At 43.0% G+C, this 21,767-nt stretch overlaps 1 protein-coding gene across 4 annotated transcripts in view; it reads left to right on the top strand.

The window, feature by feature from the left end:
• Positions 1-21,767, top strand: part of CDH13 (cadherin 13) — a 1,005,991-nt gene that overhangs the window by 850,172 nt on the left and 134,052 nt on the right. For all 4 annotated transcript variants that reach the window (XM_079906234.1, XM_079906233.1, XM_079906235.1 and 1 more), the window contains one exon: positions 10,545-10,685. In XM_079906234.1, coding sequence (XP_079762360.1) covers positions 10,545-10,685 — 141 coding nt within the window. The remainder of the gene's footprint in view (positions 1-10,544; positions 10,686-21,767) is intronic.

Here is a 21,767-nt window from a genome sequence, read left to right as displayed (position 1 = left end):
TCTCTCTCTCTCTCTCTCTCTCTCTCTCTCTCCTTCCATTATTGCATCTCCTTCTCTGGCTCTCCCACCTCCCTCTTATAAGGACCCTTGTAATTACTTTGGATCCACCCGGATAATCCAGGATAATCTTCTCCTCTCAGTATGCTTTACTCAATCACATCTTCAAAGTCCTTTTAGCCACTAAGGTACCATATTCCCTGGTTCCAGGGATTAGGACATGGACATCTTTGGGGGCCAGTATTCTGTCTACCACAGAAGGTATGAAAGCCTCTGGGACCAAAAGCTTGATGGCATTTAGAGCTCGCTTCCACTGTGCTCTGTGCTTGACTCATGAATGTGACACTGGGCATCTAACAGCTTAATCACAGAGACAGACATGTGAAGGGAACATTGCTGTGTCATTAAGTCAACCAAGAAGAAAGCATTCACCATAACATACACACAGGACTAATGCAGAGGAGGAAGGGGTAATTCTGGGAAGAACAGAAAAGCTTTAGGAGGGAAACACATCTAAGTAAGGTTTATAAGGACGAGTAATTCTCCAAGGGGATGGAGGGAATCATGGGTAGGGAGGGCCTCCCAGGCAGAGGGCACAGCATGAGCTAAGGTGTCAAGAAGTGAAGAACCCGAGATGCTGGATTGCAGGTAGCCCGGTGTTACCGGAGTGCAGCACCGTGAGTGAGGAGCTCTGGGGGATCAGGCCAGGATGGGGGTGTCTTCTGTGCTTTGGGAGCTTGCACCTTATCCTGTAGCTACCGAAGGGCTGCTGAAGCATTTTGAGGAGGGTCCTGTGGCCAAGTGGCAGTTTAGACGGCTCACTGTGTCTGGCTTTGGGTGGAGAGGGGTCTGGAAGAGAGCAGAGGGAACCAGTCTGGAAGCTGTTGTAGTAACTCAGGTGAGAAAAGATGAGGACTCGAAGTCATGTGACAACAGGGGTGACAGAGAAAAGAGGATGGACTCAGGAGAGGTTGGGGAGGCGACATCAGTAACAGTTGATGATGGGCTCTTTGAAGTGAAAGCGGGAAGAGCTGAGGACACCTCCCAGGCGTTCAGCTTGAGGTGATGCCTCCAAGAGGAGGGCCGTGTTGCAGGGACGATAACAAGTTTTGTCATTGGTCCATGAAAATTGAGGGAGAACATCCAAAGGAGACATCCAGAAGATGAAGCAGGCTCGAGGGGCAACCATAGTGTTATTTAATGCCTTACTGGGAGTACATTTTTTCTAGAAAGGGAAAAAACAGGAAAATTCCACGGAGAGAGAAACTTTGGTAAACTATGTTTCTGTTTTTCATTTAAATTGCATCATAAACAGGTGAGTTTTAAGTTAAAATAAGGGTGACCTGCAGTTCATCAAGTGTTCATTCAAAACGATGCTAATCAAAGTGTGGTCCTCAGATCAGCAGCAGCAGCATCTCCTAGAAACTTTCTGAAAATGCACATCCTCAGGCCCTACTCTGGACCTCACGAGTCATTAGCCCTCTAAGTGGGCTGAAAATCTGTGTTTTAATGCACCCACCAGGGAATTCTGACACAAGCAAGTTCCAGAAGCACTGACTGAGACAGTCTGTCTTAAGCACCTACTATGCACTGGGCATAATGTTGCCATGGCAATTCAAGGCCAAAAGTTTAGAAGAAACAGGCTAACACAGTAAACAGTGACTGAAAATATATAAAAACGATAGAGAAAGAGCACTTTAATTTTATTTTATTTTCCTTCATGTTTTAGACGTCTGTACTTCCTTGTCTCAATCAAACAGATTAAACCAAGCAGTTCTTTAGCATCTTCAGATCTGCCCCAAGTCAACCATATGCTTCTTGGGATTCCCTAACTCTGTTCCCTCAGGCTGGGAGCTCCTTGAAGGTGGGATGGACTAGATGATGTCTGAGATACTTTCAAGAAACAATGGGTTGTGTCTCTTAGCATCACAGACCTTGATTCCAGCCACACTAGTGGCCCCGTGTTAGCTGGACCTCCATGCTGGTGCTCAGGCTCCTCTTCCCTCTCTGAATTCTCTACCTTCACACCTCCTTCAAAGCTCAGCTCCAGTCTGCATTGTCCTGAAGCCACTTAAAAACCACAGTAGCCCTCCCAGATGCACCCTTCACATCTGAAGCTATTGCATACATGTTCAGCACACACTACCTGGTGCCTTGTGGAGCCACTTATACATGTTTTACCTTCAGCCAAGCCATGAGTTCCTTGCAAGTAGGGAATATATTTTATACTTCTTCTTGTTCCCAAGGTGTCCTGACCAGAATCAGAATCAGTCTTCAGTTCTTATTAAACCATTGAATTTAATAGTGTTTTAGGATTAATAGCTTCTCATCTTCCACAGAAATTCACTTCCACATCAAGACCCCATTTCTAATCCTATAGTAGGAGATTCTCCTCTGCAGGAACGTCTCCTTCCTCCCCCCACCAAGATCTGAGCTAAGTGGCCTTTCTTTTGCAATAACCACAGCACTCTTCTTACTCCCGTCTCATTTTGCTGAAATTACCTGGGAATTATCTAGCACCAGGTTTGTCTCCCTTTACTTGTTATTGCTTTCTAGCACAATGCCTAATACATCATAAGTGCTCAGTAAATATTAAATAAAATTCATATCGCCTTCCTGAGCACCCCATGTCCTGACCCCCTTCTCATAGACCTTAATTGGTACACTTCGAATAACACTTATCTCATCATACCTTACATACTTGCTTTCTGTCCATTTATCTAAAAATGGACTGAAAGCAGCATCTGTATCATTCATCACATCCTCGCAGAGTTACTTGAACCTAGTAGACACTATATAAATGTTTCAGTGGAATCAACCTGAATGTCAAATATTTACCGCCTTGGGTCTGAAGGGTGTGATTTTTCCAGGTATGCTATGAATGCCTTTGGCATTTTATTTGCCGTGACTCATCAGTAACATCAGAAGAAGTACACTTCACATGGAAATGTTTTATTTGATTTTGGTATCCCTCAACCTGAAATCTATCACTTAGGTTATTCCAACTGCATATGTCTAAGAGGCTGTGTTTATTTCCCCTGCTGCTTCCCCATCCTGCTGACTTTGTCAGCAACCAGTAAATCTGGGGAAATGAGCTATGCCTTCTCCTTATCCACCCTCCCCAGCCGAAATGAAAACACAGCAGATGACAGCCAAGTACATGAACGTTCACATTAGCGGTGAGCAGCAAAGTAAAAGGAGGCCTAAAGCCAAACACAAGTCAAACCCGACTTGCCGTGTCACATAGGAAGGTGGAGGAATGTCACTCGCTGTCTGCAGTGGGAAAAGGACACCTTTTACAAGGGAATGTACACGGTTCCTGCTGGATTTATGGACTACCTTTCCCCAGTGTTATGTGGCCAGAATGGATAAATCAAACTCCAGATAGACAACAACTTGTTCTGCTCCAGATTATGTTTTCACCAATCTGCTTGCAGTATTTATAAACCAGGTGTCAGGTGCAGAAGAATGTGGTCCCTGTTCAGGTGCCATATCACAAGGAGTCTCAGCCTATCCGAGCAAAGCTGATGAGTAAATAAATAAACAAATTGCATTACATCTTTCCCATAAATCTCATATTAATATTTCTCACTAACAATACCTTCAGTGTTAGACCACAAAAGGATTTATTGAAAAAGACTCTTACAGATTTCCTTGACCCTTAAAGCACAGTTTAAAAGCTGGAGCCAACTCTTACCAGCTGATAATAACTGACTGTGTATATCACTTTCCAACTGTGTACTCTATGACATCATGTTGCTAGCTTGAAATCAGCCATGGTAAGAGTATTTAAACCACCAAAATTGACAAATCTGCAAATCAGGCACATGTGCTGTTAAACATTTACAGGCACATCACTCTTTGTAATTCATTATTTTATAAAAAATGTATCTATAAGTGACTAATTAGTGCATAACAGCCTTGTTCCAGGCACTGAATTAGTAGCTGGGAGATAAAACTTTAAACAAGACAAGGTCCCTGACCTCATGGAGCTCAAGTCGTCAGGGTCAACATAACCAATAAACAAGTAATCAATAAATGAGAATATTACAGACTGTGATAGTGCTGGAGAAAAACTGTATTCATTATTTGTTGCAGCATAACAAATTACTCCAAAATGAGATATTTCCTATCTCACAGTTTGGACTGTCACAGAGTTGCAGTCTATGTGTTGGTGCAGAATTTGCAGTCTCATCAGAAGGTTTGACTGGGGAAGAATCCACTTCAGGGCTCTTCAGTGGTTGCTGGCAGCATTCAGTTCCTTCTGGCTGTCCCTGGAGGCCATCCTAGCTTCTTGCCACATCCTTAGAAGACTTTCCAAAGGTTCTAGTACATAATAACAGCAGCCATCTACACATGCCAAGCTCCATGCTTGGCACTTTACCTTACCTATTTTAATCCTCACTTACCCTAGAAGTATTATTATTCTCCCCATTGGACAGGTGAGGAAACTGAGGCAGGGAGAACTTAAGTAACTTGACCAAGTTCACTCAGCTACTAAGAGGTGAAGCTGATCAAATGCTGATATCCTTCCCTAAGTGTCAGCTACCCCATTATGCAATAAGGTCCCTGCCTTCATGGAGCTTCAGTGCAGTGAAGGATGGCCATCAGAAATGAGCAGGGGGGCTTCCCTGGTGGCGCAGTGGTTGAGAGTCCGCCTGCCGATGCAGGGGACACGGGTTCGTGCCCCGGTCCGGGAAGATCCCACATGCCGCAGAGCGGCTCGGCCCGTGAGCCATGGCCACTGAGCCTGCGCGTCCGGAGCCTGTGCTCCACAACGGGAGAGGCCACAACAGTGAGAGGCCCGCGTACCGCAAAAAAAAAAAAAAGAAATGAGCAGGAATTCACCTAAAGGAGGAAGTAGAGGTGGAAAGGTCAAACGTAAGAAAAAGTGGGGTACAGTAGAAGGAAATCCAGTCTGGACAAAGTGTGAAAAGAGGTACGGAGGGCAGTTCAAGATGAAGCAAGAGGAGGATGGGGTACCACGTGGGTTAATGGCAGAACCTTTCTCCATGTAACATTTATTCATTGATTCCCCCCCACAGCTACCATTATGCTTGTTATTAGTGATAAATGTTCCGTTAAATGCTCACTCGTATGGCCGTCACGGTAGCTGTGTAAAGCATCAAGGGTCCAGTGATTGATTACATGCCATATTTAGTGACATGGCTTGATTCTTTTTTTTTCAAGATGGAATGTTTGCTTTTCAAATCAGTGTGATCAGTGAACCCAGCCCGTGTCTGTGGAGATACACCCGAGGCTTTTTCTTGCAGACACACCATCTTCCTTTTGTTTCTAGGATATATATTAACTGGTAGCAAGTAGACACCCAGGAAGAGATGGCAAATACAGTAGAGATGCATAGCTGCAGAATTCAAACCAGGAGAGCAGCTTGACTCTTAGATATGTCTTACAGATCAGATAGCTTCAAATAACATCACAGCAGTCAATTTCATTCTCCCAGTTTTTACACAGTGCTTCTCTTTGTCAAAATACAGTCCTATCTCCTTGAGCTGGAGTTCCCCAAAGGATAAGCCATTCCCTGAGAATAAATGGCTCTGGTTTGGAAATGCCACTGATATGCTCAGACCTTTGAGATATAATTTAGTTCAGGGAAACAGTAATATATCATCATTATCAATGATGAAAGTAAATCACCCAGCTTGCGTGCTGCATACTGGCTCGGTGTTGGGGTCAAAGGCATGGTCCTTGCCCTTGAAAACTTTGTCATCCACTTAATGGGAGATAGTAAATGGGCGTTCAGAATAAGACCAAACAGGAAACATAGCCTTCAAATTAGTCCGGGTAGGCTAGGCACTGTAATAAACTTCCCTTAAACCTGAACAACGGCTTGTCTCTTGTTCACGTCTCAGTCTAAAGCAGGTCAGCAAAGGGTCTCTGTGACATATAGTCATTTGGAGATGCAGGCTTCTTCCTCTTTGGGAATAGAAAACACGGAGGATTACGTGGGAGTTTTAGGGGCCAGGTCAGTCCATCACTTCTGCCCACATTCCGCTGGCCAGAAGTGGGCACAGAATTTCCTCTTACAGTCTAGCTGTATGCCCTGCAGTCAAAAGAAATAGGATTGGGTGAACAAGTAACTGTCCTCACCACAGTTTCCTCTGATGGCAAGAAACCGAAATTGATTCTGGCTGACTTCAGTGCCAAAAAGAATCTCCTGAATAAACGCCGAGTGTGTCACAGAATCCAGGGGAGAGTTGAAGAGCCAGCACAGGCCCAGATCTCAGAGGCAGAGCTTCCATCTTTCTGGTTAGAGCGGTGCCTTCAGTGTAACGCAGCCAGAAAGGCTCTTTCTATTGGAGTTGATCATACCCGTCTCCCCTCTGAGCCTTGAACCAACTGAGAGAAATAAAGCCAAGAATCAGATCGTGCCAAGGAGAGTACAGCTTGGCCTTTAGAGGACAGTGAGCTTCCTGCCCCCTGCTCAGTTCACTCACCAGTGACAGAACAGCTGGATGGCTGACGGTCTCGTCCCCCAAACGGGGTGCATCCCGTATGGGCAGAGAAGAGTACCAGCGTGGTAACTGTCCTCCCAGAACATTCAAGAAGGTAAAATCCTGGACTTCCCTGGTGGCACAGTGGTTAAGAATCTGCCTGCCAATGCAGGGAACACAGGTTTGAGCCCTGGTCCGGGAAGATCTCACATGCCGCGGAGCAGCTAAGCCCGTGCGCCACAACTACTGAGCCTGCACTCTAGAGCCCACAAGCCACAACTACTGAGCCCACGTGCCACAACTACTGAAGCCCGCAGGCCTAGAGCCCGTGCTCCACAAGAAGAGAAGCCACTGCAATGAGAAGCACACCCACCGTAACAATGAGCAGCCCCCGCTCTCTGCAACTAGAGAAAGCTGGCGCGCAGCAACAAAGACCCAACACAGCCAAAAATAAATAAAATGAGTAAATAAATTTATTAAAAAAAACAAACAAAAAAAAGAAGGTAAAACCCTTCTATTGGGCCCAGGAGCAGCATGGGAGAGGCAAGAGGGTTTGCCCATGATGCCTGGTTTCACATTTCATATTCCCGGAATCCGATTGTCCCACCTGGGGTTAGGGAGTTAACTGTGACTCGCTCAACTATTGTGAGGGAGACAAACGTGCACGTGGTCACCAGGGCCTATTCCTCTGCATCAATGTTTCTTCCCAGACGATGGGCAGCTGTGGGCTGCCTAGGACCCTTGTCCAGCAGAATAACAAAGGCAGAGTGACCTCTGAGCGGTACAGAAATGCGCATGTGTATGTATATTTCAAGTACGAGGGATTTAGGGGCAGACTTCCTAGAAAAGGCTCAGCTGGAGTGGGAGGCAGGTCAGAGGTGAGTGGAAGGTTTTCCAGTTGTGTAAGAGCAAGGGGGCTCATACATATGCAGTTTTCTCTGAGTCTTCCACATTTCAGAGGAGGTGCTTCTATCATTGGCTGCTTGGTTTTTATTACTTTTGTCATTGTGAAAGCAAGTATGTTTATTATAGAAAAATCCCCAAATACTCATAGGCCAGTGGACTTCTTATCTTCGAGTTGCTTTTCAAAGTGGAAATCTGGAAACAACTCAAACAAATGACCATCCAGTAGGGAATGAGTGAATAAATTATGCTGGTCTGGAAACAACTCAAACACATGACCATCCAATAGGGAATGAGTGAATAAATTATGCTGGTCTGGAAACAACTCAAACAAATGACCATCCAGTAGGGAATGATTGAATAAATTATGCTGGTCTGGAAACAGTTCAAACAAATGACCATCCAGTAGGGAATGATTGAATAAATTATGCTGGTCTGGAAACAACTCAAACAAATGACCATCCAATAGGGAATGAGTGAATAAATTATGCTGGTCTGGAAACAACTCAAACAAATGACCATCCAGTAGGGAATGATTGAATAAATTATGCTGGTCTGGAAACAGTTCAAACAAATGACCATCCAGTAGGGAATGATTGAATAAATTATGCTGGTCTGGAAACAACTCAAACAAATGACCATCCAATAGGGAATGATTGAATAAATTATGCTGAATCCATACAGTGGGCTGTTATACAGCTGTTGAAATGAATAGACAGATCTATAAGCAGAGGTGAAAGTGATATGGTAAGACGGATTGTACAGCGGTGTGAATGCTATCATTTATTTAAATATATGTGTATCTAAAATGTGTGTGTGTGTGTGTGTGTGTGTGTGTGTGTGTGTGTGTTATGTGTAGGACAAAGGAGGGAGACACCAGGCTACTAACAACATTACCTCTTGGAGATGGGGTTGGGGGTGGGTAGAGAGGAATGCTCACTTTCCACTTTAGAAATGACTGTATCGTTTCTATTTTCCTTACAATAATTGGATGTTCTCTGACAATACAAACATATTCTTTGGTAGCCTTAAGTTTGGCAGAAAATTGAGACTTTGGAACATCTCATCTCAAACCTTGCAATATATCTAGTTCATAGTCTAATTGATTTTCCACTAGGTTAATCAATCGAGTTCCCATTGCAATCATAAAGTTTTATTTATCTGAGGAGACAGGAGTTGGCTGGTTCATTTTTTTAAATTATTTATAAAATTTATTAAACTACAGGAGAGTTAAGCCAACGTGTCATTCGTTTGTGCCAGCGAAAGAATTTGTATGTACCTCTGCTTAGCTCTGACTCTATTTTGTTACAGTTATATGTGAACATGCCTGTCATCAACCATAAACATCTCTGAACCCCTTAAAGAAAAGGACCCTCTTCCCATCCCTATATCCCCAACACCATATTTAGACTTGATGTCCAATAACTTCCAACTAAAGGAATGCATGAACTAATGAAAGAAAAAATTATAATAACTCTCTTTGGTCAAAAAAAATATTTCTGCAGAGGGGAAAATTTTAAAAGGAAAAACAATGTATTCGTGAAATTACTGGAATACTCTTGTGAAGAGCCTATTGTGATACTCTAGTGTGATACAATCGCTCTTACACTGTCTTGCAAATAACTAGATAATTGATCATAGCATTCGTTGCAATATTAGTCAGAATTCCCTTGTTGCTTCTCACAGAACATCTCAATTAAATGTCTTAAGGAAAGGAGAAATTTATTAGCTCATAGAACTCACAAATCTGAGGGGTAAATTCTGGCTTCAAGAATGACTATTAAAGAGCTCAAATTAGATTAAAAGAACTCCATCCCTTCCTCTCAGTTCTGTGTTGTCTTCTTTCTCAGGCTGCCTTTCTCTGTGTGGTTGCAAATGGTCACCACCAGCTCCAGATTTTGGTCCTACCACCTTCAAGTCCAACAGGAAGAGGAGTTCTTTTGCCTACAAGTTCTAAAGAAATATGTCCTGGAACTGAGTTTCAATCCCAGGTGGCCTAACTTGGGTTATGTGCCTATCACATGGCAATGGGAATGGGAGGCCCTGATTGTACAAGCCTGAGCTACATGGCCATCCCTAGTCCAGGGATAGAGTCAACCCTACCTGAACTCCACGTGTACTAAGAGTGTGGAAGCGATGATACCCTCAAAGGAAGTATAGCATCAGTACCAGAGGAGGATGGGATGGATGCTTGGGAAGGCGGGGCAGCACATATCCAATAGAGTTAGCACTTGAAGCTACCCTGGGGTGTGTGTCCACAGCTACCTTCACTGCAAGTTGGAGAAGGGCAAGTGCTATGAGAAATTTACATCCTTGTTCAACAGCCATTATAGAATCATGCTCATCCCCCAATGTGTTTCATGGGGCAAGGTCAGCTGTTCTTTAACGACAAGCCATGCCTGGGGTCATAAACTAAACATCCTGATAGGAATGATACGAAAATCGGTAAGATCTTCTTGAAAGCAATGTTGAAATATCAATAAATACTCTTAAAATGTTCATACTCTTTAGCCTAATAATTCCACTTCCTGGAATCTTTTTTTTTTTTTTTTTTTTTTGTGGTACACGGGCCTCTCACTGTTGTGGAGCACAGGCTCCGGACGCGCAGGCTCAGCGGCCATGGCTCATGGGCCCAGCCGCTCCGCGGCATGTGGGATCTTCCCAGACCGGGGCACGAACCCATGTCCCCTGCATCGGCAGGCAGACTCTCAACCACTGCGCCACCAGGGAAGCCCTAAGTTTTTTTTTTAAGTCAAAATACATTGAGAGCTTCCTGAATAAAGATGTTCATTGCAGTGTTATTTAAAATTGTCAAAATTTTAAAAAGACTAGAAATAACCTCAAGTCCTAATAATTGAAGATGATGAAATAAATTATAAATTATGCATATGATTAATTTTATGCAACCCTTAAAATAATATCAAGGAATTATGGTGGTAAATGATATTGCATGAGGGAAATGATATTAAGTTTCCATCCCCACAGCCAACTCTAGTCTATGAATGGTGACTGTCTTGCCTTGGAGAGATTCCAAAGACACATTTATGCACAACAGGTAAGAGTGCTATGAAAGGCGCCTGCCCAAATGGAGGGGGGCACACAGCGTCAGCCCGAGCAACATGCATGTCCCCTATCCCGAGTGATAACCCAGATCTAAATGTCATCCTCTGTTGTGCTTTTGCTTTGTAGACTCTGGAAAATCCCAAGTATGAATTGATCATTGAGGCTCAAGATATGGCTGGACTGGATGTTGGATTAACAGGCACGGCCACAGCGACAATCATGATCGATGACAAAAACGATCACTCGCCTAAATTCACCAAGAAAGAGGTAAACCCCTGTTGAATGCCAGCCTTGTGTTCATGGCCGTGATTGCTGATTAATATTAATTCAGTGTACCACAGCCCTAGCCCGCTCCCTGCTTGGGACATCAAAACCCTCCTTTGTGGAGAGAAGATGGTGTCTTGCTGGAATACTCTTTTACACTTTTCTCTTTTTTTTTTTTTTTTTTTTTTTGTAAAGCTGAAAATACCAGAGCATTATGAAAACAAAAGCATTGAATCTTGTTGAAGTCCATAAGAAGACAACTTTTAATGCCAAAGTGCCATTTTCGTAGTTTTATTGGTGTTATTTAGCGCTGAATTGTGTGAGTCCTGTTGTGATTTTTAGCATAACAATAATTTTTTTCAGCAAGTACAGATTGAGAGGCCAGACGGGAAAGCATCAAGAAGGTAAAGCAGATTTTCTTGGCCATAACAGGGTGGCCCAGGAGCTTATCAATAACAACCAAGTTAGCTTGTCTGGCAGAGACATTACTGTTCGCAGCTCCTGTGCTTTTATGATTGTGGATCGTGCTTGCTGTTTCCCATTTTTTCCAATGGAGCAATGTTTGGGGACAGGCTGAGTATGCAAGATTTCATCCAGCTGCTGAATTTGTATCCAGGCTAGGGAGTCACTGGCACTGTGTATCTGATGGAAATGTGCTGCGGTCATGGTTTCTTTGGGGGTCAGGACCAGAGCCAAGGACTTGACGCCCCTCTTACTGCACAGGAGCGTAGCATCAGTAATGACAGCCCCGTCGTTTGCCAGACCTTTCCTGGACATCCACCACCACCACGGGCTCTCCACCCTCGATCCATTGCCTCATCTGACCGTGTGAGGTTGGATTCGTGAGCCACATTTTCTACCCAGTGAGAGTGCTTATTTTAAGCTCAGAGAATCTAGATCTCCAGGGTTACAGGCAGAGTAAGTGGCAGAAATGGGATGTGAGCACAGCTCCCTGTTTACCATGCTCTCAGCTGCAGTGCTTTGCTTCCAAGGAAGACGTTGATATTTTCTACCCTCCCGGGCGTTCAGAAAAAAGATCCGTGTCTGGATTTGCAGTTGCCCACCCCTCTCTCAAGTGTCTCAGGGCTACCCCAGGTGGCCCTTCTCAGCCCCCTGGCTCCGCAGTGAGCTCTCCACATTAGCAGCCCTACATGACTCATTCACGAGGTGGAAGTCTCCCCCTCTGCCAGTGGTGTCTTGGACACTCAGAATTCTAACCTCAAAACAACAAAGTCCACGTAGCTGACGGTCTATTCTGTTGCTCCCATGACACTGTTTCTATAGCTGCTAATACAGATTGCTTATTAGTCCCATGTTTCTCAAACTGTGTTCCAAGAAATTAGTTCCACAAGTTATTATCATTATAGGGCAGGGGGTGGGGAGAGATTTCAGGGTCAGACAGATATGGAGAACACTGAGATGAATGGTGTGAAAGATTTCTTTTACTGTAGGACTTCTGGTACCTTTAAAATGCTTTGTGTTTCTCTAAGAGGGGTAGGTGTGGTCTGTAGGGTTTCTCAGACTTATTTGGCCTGGGAATAATTTTTCCTGGTCCATCTCACCATGGCTCATCGAGCTGGTATTCATGGGATATTCATTGGGAGATATTGGTTTATCTGCAGAATTTCCTGCAAACCTCTTTCAAAAGAATAACTCAAGGCACAGTGTAATATTCAATATAGATATAGTAATGAAAATAGAAATTGGATAACCCCAATCTAAAATAAGAAAACCTATTAACGTTACCAGGTGGGTGAGATTAATTAGTTATTTCAGTGGAGCCTAAACTAAGCTCAGAATTGTGTACCTAGTTATGGACTAAATACTGTGAGTGAGAGGCTTTTGTTGTTGTTGTTGTTATTAATACCAATGAATTCAAGGAAAAATTTTAACATAGGTCTTAAAGTAAGAGACCTTAAGTAATATAATGGAAAATGTATTCATTTGTGAATATTGGCAAAAGCACAAAACTCTCTTCAAATGGACATTGGGGGCTTCCCTGGTGGTGCAGTGGTTGAGAATCTGCCTGTCACTGCAGGGGACATGGGTTTGAGCCTTGGTCCGGGAAGATCCCACGTGCCACAGAGCAACTAAGCCAGTGCACCAGAACTACTGAGCCTGCGAGCCACAACTACTGAAGCCTGCACGCCTAGAGCCCATGCTCCGCAACAAGAGAAGCCACCGCAATGAGAAGCCCGTGCACCACAACAAAGAGTAGCCCCTGCTCACCGCAACTAGAGAAAGCCCGCGCGCAGCAATGAAGACCCAAAGCAGCCAAAAATAAATAAATAAATAAATTTATTTTTTAAAAAAATGGACATTGGACAATGAGCTTGAGATTCCCTCAGGGCAGAGCTGATGTCACAACTCATATGGAGATACAAGTAACAAAACAAGAAAAATGGGTAGCTAGCAAGTACATCAGATTCTCTCTCTTAGATGTTAGGTATCCCATAGGAGTCTTTGCCAATGTTGGATAAATCAAATTCACAATTAAATTTCCTGTCATGTTCCAGGATGGCTGATGTTCTTTGTCATTGATTCATACATTTTGGACATGTATGAACGCTAGAGGCAGTATAACAGCGATGTGAAGGGCTGGACTCTGGACCAGAACTGGATTCATATCACACCTGCCAGCCACGGGATCTGAGCACGTTCACCATCTACATTCTCGTTTTGTCACCTGTTCATGGGGCTGATGCTAAAGCCCACCTCACCGGGCTCTTGTGAATGTCAAATGAGCGGAGTGGTGAAGAGCCCTAGTGCTTGTCACCTCATGTTCTCTGGCGTGTTGGCGATGGGGATATGGTGGCCGTTTAGAAGGCGGTAGTGAGGACAGTCATGACGAGGGTAGTGGGACAAAGGCAGCGGCGAGGAAGGTGGTGAGGAAGACGGCTGCGGTGAGCAAGATGATTACATGATGGTGACGATGTTTCTAAAATTCAAAAGGCCAACTGACGTTCTTATCTAAAGGGTCATCTCCCCTCCATGTTGAAAGGCTGCTGTTTTCCTTGGAAGCGATCTATGAACCTGCTCAAGCACTTCAAAATACGTGATTAAGACCCTCAAGTTCCAGGGGAGAAGTAATTCTGGAGGAGAGGTGGTGGAATCTGTGAAACTCATCACTGTGGGCAAAAGCAAAGAAGGCTAAGAGGAACCTGTTAGGCGGAAAAAAGAGGACTGATAAGGACTCAGCCCAAAGGTAGTGGTCTTGGGTGTGGAAGTGGTCAAACAGGATGAACTAGGAATAGAGAGGAAACATGGACCCTGTGATCTTAAAGATGAAATAATTTTCAGAGATGAAGGTCAAGGTTCAGTCATCCCAGAATGGGAATGGTGGTCATTTGGGCTTAAAGGTATCTAGGAACCTGTCCAAGAAGATGTTGCCTTATGTAAGTTTCTGCATGTATTAGGACATTTCTTAGGAAATTCATGAAAGTATATGGTTATTATCTCTTTTTAAAATTCTATTTTACATGGTCTTCCATCTCCAGAGAGGTGCATTTTTTGATCTGTTTAAAAGAGGAGTTTCAGTTGGCCACAAATAACAGACAGGAAATAATGCTCTGTGAAATGGGTTAGAGGTATAGTTTCTCTCACATAGAAGTCCGTAGGTAGACAGTCCCAGGCCAGTATGGTGAGACCATGATATTGTCAGTTTACCGTATTCCTCTTATCTTTCTTCTCTGCCTTCCCCAAAGCTGCCTCGTGGTACAGTAGGGTCACCGTGGTGCCAGCCATCATGTGCATGTAACAGGTAGAAAGAAGCAGGAAATGAGAAGGGCAGAGGAGGACCTGCCACCTAAGTAAACGTCATTTAAAGAGATTCCCCAGAAAGTCAAATGACTTACATCTCCTTAGCCTTCCTGATCTGTGAGGGTGACTGAGAAAAACTCCAGCTATCTTTAGTTGGCAGGTTGCAGCCCTTGGTAATATAGGGGTTGTTACTAAGGAAGGAGATATTTTAAAGGGCGTTTTAAACAGCACATTCTTAGTGCAAACTAAGATCATTTGTTCCCCTTGTGTTTATTCACACTGACCGTAAGCTTGCTGAGAAGCAAAGCCCACACCTCTCTTATTCTCTGTTGCATTCCCAGTTGGCACTCAATAATTCACTCTCTGCCAAATGTTTCCTGAAGGTGATTTTAACTGGAGAACAGTTTCACTGGATATGATGAACCAAGTACTTTAAATTGTTACTGACACATGAAATCAATTTTTAGTCATTGATTTTCATGAAAATTTGGGTTAGAAGCACTAGTCTCCCTATGGAGAGTCTTCCGTGAGTTTTCCTAATAGCTTTCACACGTGGCTTTAACTGTTAGTTTATGTTTACATGTTAGTTGTGACTTTTCTAGATTAGGTATTTGGAAATGATTTTAGGAAATCTAGTTAAACTTTCCAAACCCAGAGTTTGGATTATAGTTGAGAATCTCAGTCCCGTTTAGAGCAAAATGACTTGTCCATTTCTCTCTCTAAAGTTGCTTTTTTTTTTTTTTTTTTAAGAAAAGACACGTGATTTGTACTTATAGCATAGCAGATGCTCAACACATACTGACTGAATAACTCATTTTCACGTAAACCCCAGGTCATGAGGATTAACAGACTTGCTATTAATTTTAAAAGAATGTGTTTGCAAATGATTATAAGGTTTTTAAATGAGTTTTCATTGATTTATTCAATCAGTTGATTTTCAGATTTTAATTAAAATGGCAATTGGTAATGAAGACTGAATAACAGGATTTTTTTTTTTTTTTGGCTATTTGATGAATTCTTTCTAAAGTAAATGTTTCAGTGTTCAAGCTATAACATTACAATACATGTAGTAAAAATGGCATAAATCTTAAAAGGCCCTGTCTTCCTGGAAGATGAGAGATGGGTAAATGCTCTGATTTTCATAAAGGGGTGAAGATAAATGGTGTGAGCCGGAAGCCGGCTAGGTGAAACTGAGCCACCAGCAGATATTTGCATTAAGTTATCAAGGGGGTGCTGGGGTTCAGTCTCCAACTCCTAAAAGTCTTCAAGGACCTTAATGCTTTAGGAGTCTTATTTTTCTTTGGACTATGAGCTTTCATAATAAAAATATTTTCTTAATTAACTGCCTAATTTGCCCTATAATACTTTTTCTCTTACATGTTTGACTGAAAACTCTGTGGTCTCTTCTTTATATAATAATTATGCAAAACCATTTTCTATAGAAAGAGAGCAAAAAGACTAGTCTTTCCTATAGCAGGGTTGATAGAAATTTGCTCTGTATTATTGAGAGTTTAGAAACATTTTTTTCACCTTTACTACATTATTTCATTGTTGGAAAACTCATGTAAATTTTGAGAATTGTGGTTAAATTTAAGGAAATCTCTATCAAGTTTCTGTCATATATATATGTTTTATATATGTACGTATGTATACATATATATATGAGCTCTGCAGTTTCAAATGTTTTTGTATAAAGACTAATCTTTAAATTGACGACACTTGTTATTTATGTCACCCACATCGTTGTTTTGAAACATATTAAGCGTTTTATATTGTCTTTATTGATGTTGGTATTGCAGGTAAATCACAAGAAATTTAAATCTTTACCGATGTGTTCATTATGACCCACTTCTCTTCATTAGTAAGTTTATCAATCAAGGAACTATTTTATTTCTTACATCAGAAATTTACTTTTTCCTCTTAATGAAATATCTGATGCAAGATGGTGTCAGGATAACATTTGTTTTATTCCTTAACTTTATCATTTTTGCTTTCTGTAAACCAATAAGAGTAGAAAAGGATGACTTTAAATCAGTCTAGGATTGAATTAGTTCATCAAGTTTCAGTCTTACATGAGGGCCATCGTGGTTTCCCTTACTCCTGGGTACAGCCTTTCTGGGGCCCCAGCTGAAAGATGGGTATTTTTACAAGGGCCCTTCCGCCTTGGACACCCTGAATTTCAGTGGTCTTGTCATCCCCATGAGACTGCTGAAAGCTCTGCTCAGCTTCCTGGTCTCTTAGCAGCACTTTCTTCTGCTCAGATTCTTAGCCTTTTATCCCTGTGCCTTTATAATTTAGAAACTGCGTTAAGGATAAAAGTTCCATAAGGTATTGGCTTCACTTCAGTAAACTTCCCTTCTCAACAGGATGCTGGATTCTCAAGTTCTGGCTGTCTTCATAGCTCTGTAGTGCTTTCAAATAGGTGGGGGTTTTGTGTGACATCTGTATTCTTGAGCTATCCTAGATTTGAGGGTTGGTCTAGAAGAAGCTTGCCCCACTTACCATAAACAAAGAAAAATATGGATTAGCTTTTTAACCTGGATTACTAGGGAAAAGCAGTAGATATTGTGTATATGGAATTCACTGTAGCACAAAACATCACAATATTTTCATTAAAAACATGGATTGAAGAGATATAATTAGTTTTGACAGTAACCACCCCCTCTCATACCATTTGCTTCAAAATCAACTCATTTTAGTAAAAAGATTAAAAATGTTGTGTCTCCTCCTTGATATTGATAATCAAGAAATGACTAACCCCGAGGGAATTGAACTGCATCATTAGAGGCAGACTTTGCTTTCCCGTTCCTTCGCTCTTGAGTTGACATGAGTATTGGGAGTTTTCTGAACTCTTGGATCTCTTCATTTGTTTTTGGTAGTTTGGTGGCCCCAGGTATAAAGCTCGTAAATGTACCTTTGTGTGCCAAAGGTCTAACCGAAGTGAACGTATTTATCCACTCCTCCAGGATTCCATGCAATATATTTGAGTGCTTTAAATGAAACTCTCCGTAAGAGTTTATTTCCCTTAGGAGAGCCCTTTAAATTCAGAGGTGCCTGTGTCTAAACACTGACCACATAATTATATATGCTGCTTGCTCAATAGAGATTAATCCAGAAAACCAACCACATACTTCTTAGAAGATCGAACCCATTTCAATTATCTGACACAAGTGACTTTTCTGGAGGGTGGAGTCCAAACATACACTATTGGGATCTTTATCCCGTGCTTTGGCTGGTGGATGGAGGTATCCCAATATGTACAGAAAGGGAATATTTGGAGAGAATAGAGCAGTGTGATTTCAGTGCACGGATACCACCAATTCCCAACTGTGCAAATGGTCACATCCCTCCAGATTACATCACTTCCTGGTCCATCTTCGTCCAGGCCAACATCTTGTCCAAGGACTCTAGGAGCCATCTATTGCAAATTGCATTCCCAGCTTCCCATCATATAATTGAAGAAGGGTTGGCTGCAAAAGAGCCAACACCCACGTTCCCCGTTTATCTTCACTTGGAAGGGGTGAGTTCATTGCTTTCTTTGCACCAAGGTCGTAGAAAAACACGAAATCATCAACTAAATCTCCTAGTGTTCAAATTTCAGAGGTACTTGAAACAGCAGGTCTACAGCTGGATTTCTCGACTAAAAGAGAGTGAAGTGAAACATTTGTTCAAATGTAAGCAGTGCTCTATAAATAGAAGCCATCATCCAAACAAGAGTCTTCCCGCTAAGGAAAAGGGTAGTGTGTGCTTTCCCAGACTTAATTGTTCAAAGACAGCAGGGTGAGAAATCTTGCATTGTCGAAAATGCGTGTGTCGCTTATGCACTGCGTTTGTGATGTCGAAACATCTGGATTTGTTAAAGTGAAAAACTGTAATCTACCTTGTGGCTGGTTCTTCAAGCCTCTTGTAGAGGTAGACCAGATAGCCAGATGATTTATTGCATTAATTGCTCTTTCATAATTATACTCATGATGCATTGATCCCTATCATCTCTGTGTGAACCTCTATGCAGATTCTGTGCCTTGGCTAAACCTCTGGTTATGCTCAGAGGGTCAGCAGCAACTCAGTGACAATGAAAGCAATTTTTTACTACCACTGGCAGAGTCTCACCACTGAGCCTGTCTCCCAACATCGTTTAGATGCTTTGATATTTAGGGACAGGTCCTTTTCATCACTGCCTCTAGGACTCAGCACAGGGGCAACATCAAAAGTTTAACTAGAGATGAAATTATTATTCATGCAGTAAATCGTTTTTACCACCTGTGGTGTCTCAGCTTCTAATATACTATTAAATATTATTGCAGTTCCATATTATATACAGTGTTGCATGCACACCATCATATGTCGTTATGTAATATTCTGTTATGTATTCTATTCTTTTCTAATATGTACACATCCTAGTTTGCACTTATTTTATTCTAATAATGTATAATATTCACCTTCTAATGTGCCATACAATTTTATTTATTTGCTTATTCTCAGTCTCCCCAAATTAGAATGTAAGCTCCACGCAAAAAGGAACTTTGTCTCTTTTGTTCCCTGCTCTGGCCCCAGCACCCAGCTTTGGAACATAACCAAATAATGTGCAAATGAGTGAATAAATTATAAATGTTTGACAATAAGCAACAGAGGCCATCGAAAAGTTAGAGAGTGATGTTGCTGAAAGGGGCTTTAGAAAGAACCTCAACCAACCCTCTGGTTTTAGAGCCGAGGGAGGTTGCTCAAGGCTGATTGCAGATCCCAGGCCCGCCTCATTGTGGCACAAAATACTGCTGCCGGTGAAAAACCAAGGCCCTACTGTAGCACAAAGTCATGAGGGATCCTAAGGTTTATCAGTTTTCTGTGGTGCAGAGAGCCGAGAGGGTTGGAGTTAAATTCCTTTCCAGAAGTGAATAAACGAATCTGCATAACTGCAGAGAGCCCTAAATCTACTTCCCTACCAGTCAAGTAAAAGAAAGAAAGAAAACTCAACGTTAATAAATTATACATAAAGGAATCATTAGAGTGGAGACAGACTTGACTTTGCCTGCAAACTTAAAAACAAGAAAGAAAATATTCCACAGCCCCAGAGTTCTGTGTGGGTTCATTCTTCTAAGTGGTATTAAACAAAATAATCCAGAATTGATTTAATATATTCATTTGTTTCCGAACTAAAATCTGTTTTAGTAACAGGCTGAATATCAGTTTTCCCAGTATAGGCAGCATTTTATTTTGCTGTCGACCTGCCCAGATCTGAGAAGACAGGAATTTATGAGAAGTATCTTCTTCAAGAAGCCTGTCTTAACTGAATGTACCTATTGCATATCGTAACATTACACTGTTGCCTTCCAAAGTGCATTCATTCATGCATTCACTGACTCACCAGCCCATCCATCAGAAGTGTATTCCATGATTCCTCTTTGCCAGGGACTGTGTTAGGCTGGGATGCAGTGTGGTGAGCACAACATCCCAGACTAACAAACATGGTCCCTGACCTCAGGAAGTTACGGTCTAAAGTGGGGACAACTGACCAGCAAAGCAAATAGCTACATATGGTCCCTAGCGACAAGATGGAATCACCGTACATGGACACATTGTGTACACACGCCATGACACTCACTGAGGAGGTGACATTTACAGTGACTGTGCTAGTGTCCTAGGGCTGCTGTAACAAAATATCACACACTGTGTGGCTTGAACAGCATTCATTTGCTCACAGTTCTGGAGGCCAGAAGTCCAAGATCAAAGTATCCGCAGGGTGGTTCCTTCTGCGGGAGCGTTTGCTCATGCCCGTTTCTTACGTTTCCAGTGGTTTGCTGGCAGTCTGTGGTGCTCATAGGCTTGTAGATGCGTCACCCGTCTGCCCTCATCTTCACACGGCCTTCTCCCTCTGTGCGTGTCTGTGCATAATTTTCCCATTTTTATAAGAATGCTAGTCATATTGGATTGGAGCCCACCCTGCGACCTCATTTTAACTTGGTCACCTCTGTTTCCAAAGAAGGTCATATTCTGAGATACTGCCAGTTAGGACTCCACCAGATCTTTTTGGGGAGACAAAATTCAGCCCATGCCAGTGAGACGTGGGAGTATGCAGAGGGTCCGTGTGAAGACATGGAGGCTGGGAAGAGCATGTCTTGCTTGAGGAACTGAGAGCTGTTCAGTGTGGCTGGAGCAGCCTGAGGGACGGCGGGGAATGTGAGACTGGGCCCAGGCAAGGCAAGGAGGCGGTTCACCAGAAGTGCAGGGGGAAGACATTGGCGGACACAGTAAAGGGTAGACCTTCCAAGACTTGGCGCCCCCATGCTGCTCAGGAATACCATTGTTCCTATGGTCAGAGACTGCTGGCGATGATGCCACCAGTCACACACGACCCACCACCTATCCTTCACAGAACTGGAAATAACAACAACAGGGAACCAGCATTAGTGGACATTTACACAGTTGTTTTTAAGCTTATGAAGCCCTTCCACACTCCACATACTCTCTCCCACCTAAAACCTGGACAACCCAGTGAAAAGGGTCTCGTTCTCACCCCCATGCAGAGAAGAAAGCTGAGGCTAAGCGGGCTGATTCCTCCCCAGATCACTTGGGAACTAGAGGTTGAGATTCTGAACTTTGCACCTCCTTTTTCCTTGCAAATTCAAAGAGGTGTCTTCTCTTAGCAGGTGTTCCATCAGTAATAGCAAATATGTAATGAGCTTTTATCAAAGGCAACACTGGCCATTCTGTCAGAAGTTCTGTCTGTCCAGCACTCCTGGACCTGCTCCTTCATCCTCTGTATCATTAAACAAACATCCAGAAGCCAGTGCAAACATCTGAAAGCACTTGCTTTGGGCCAGGCAGTGTCCAAGAGGCTTACATACATTCCACTGTTCACTCCTGCTGCCAACCCTGAGACTCTCATTGTCATACCCATTTCATGGGTGTGGAGACTGAGGCTCAGAGAGCTGAAGAACTTGCCCGGAGTCTAGGCCCCATGCTCTCAACCCTGCACTAAGCTGCTTCTGCACCATGCCGGCATTAACGACTCACCAGCGCAGTGTCTGTAGACCCCTTTCTCAGAGCACATCTGCCAACTTCAGCCACAGCTGTTATGTTCCTATTCCGTGGTCTTGCCCTTCAGGTCAGCTCTCCAGCATTCCTTGGCAGGGCTTTTCCTCAGAGAACACCCATCTGGTTTTTCCATTTACACTTGGGCACCAGGGACTGCTGAAGATGCAGGGCTTATAACCTCCAATCTCAGTTCTGCCTGAACTTTTCCAGCATCACCTCATCACCTCCTGCCTCCCTGTTGCCACACCTGCCTCTCTGTTCAAATCAGGACAGTGTTTAGTGCAAGCCCTAGGT

This window comes from Stenella coeruleoalba, assembly GCF_951394435.1.
Source record: "Stenella coeruleoalba genome assembly, chromosome: 20".
Classification (NCBI taxonomy): Eukaryota; Metazoa; Chordata; class Mammalia; order Artiodactyla; family Delphinidae; genus Stenella; species Stenella coeruleoalba.
The sequence above is the reverse complement of the archived record's forward strand: the minus strand, read 5'-3'. Positions and strand labels throughout refer to the sequence as shown.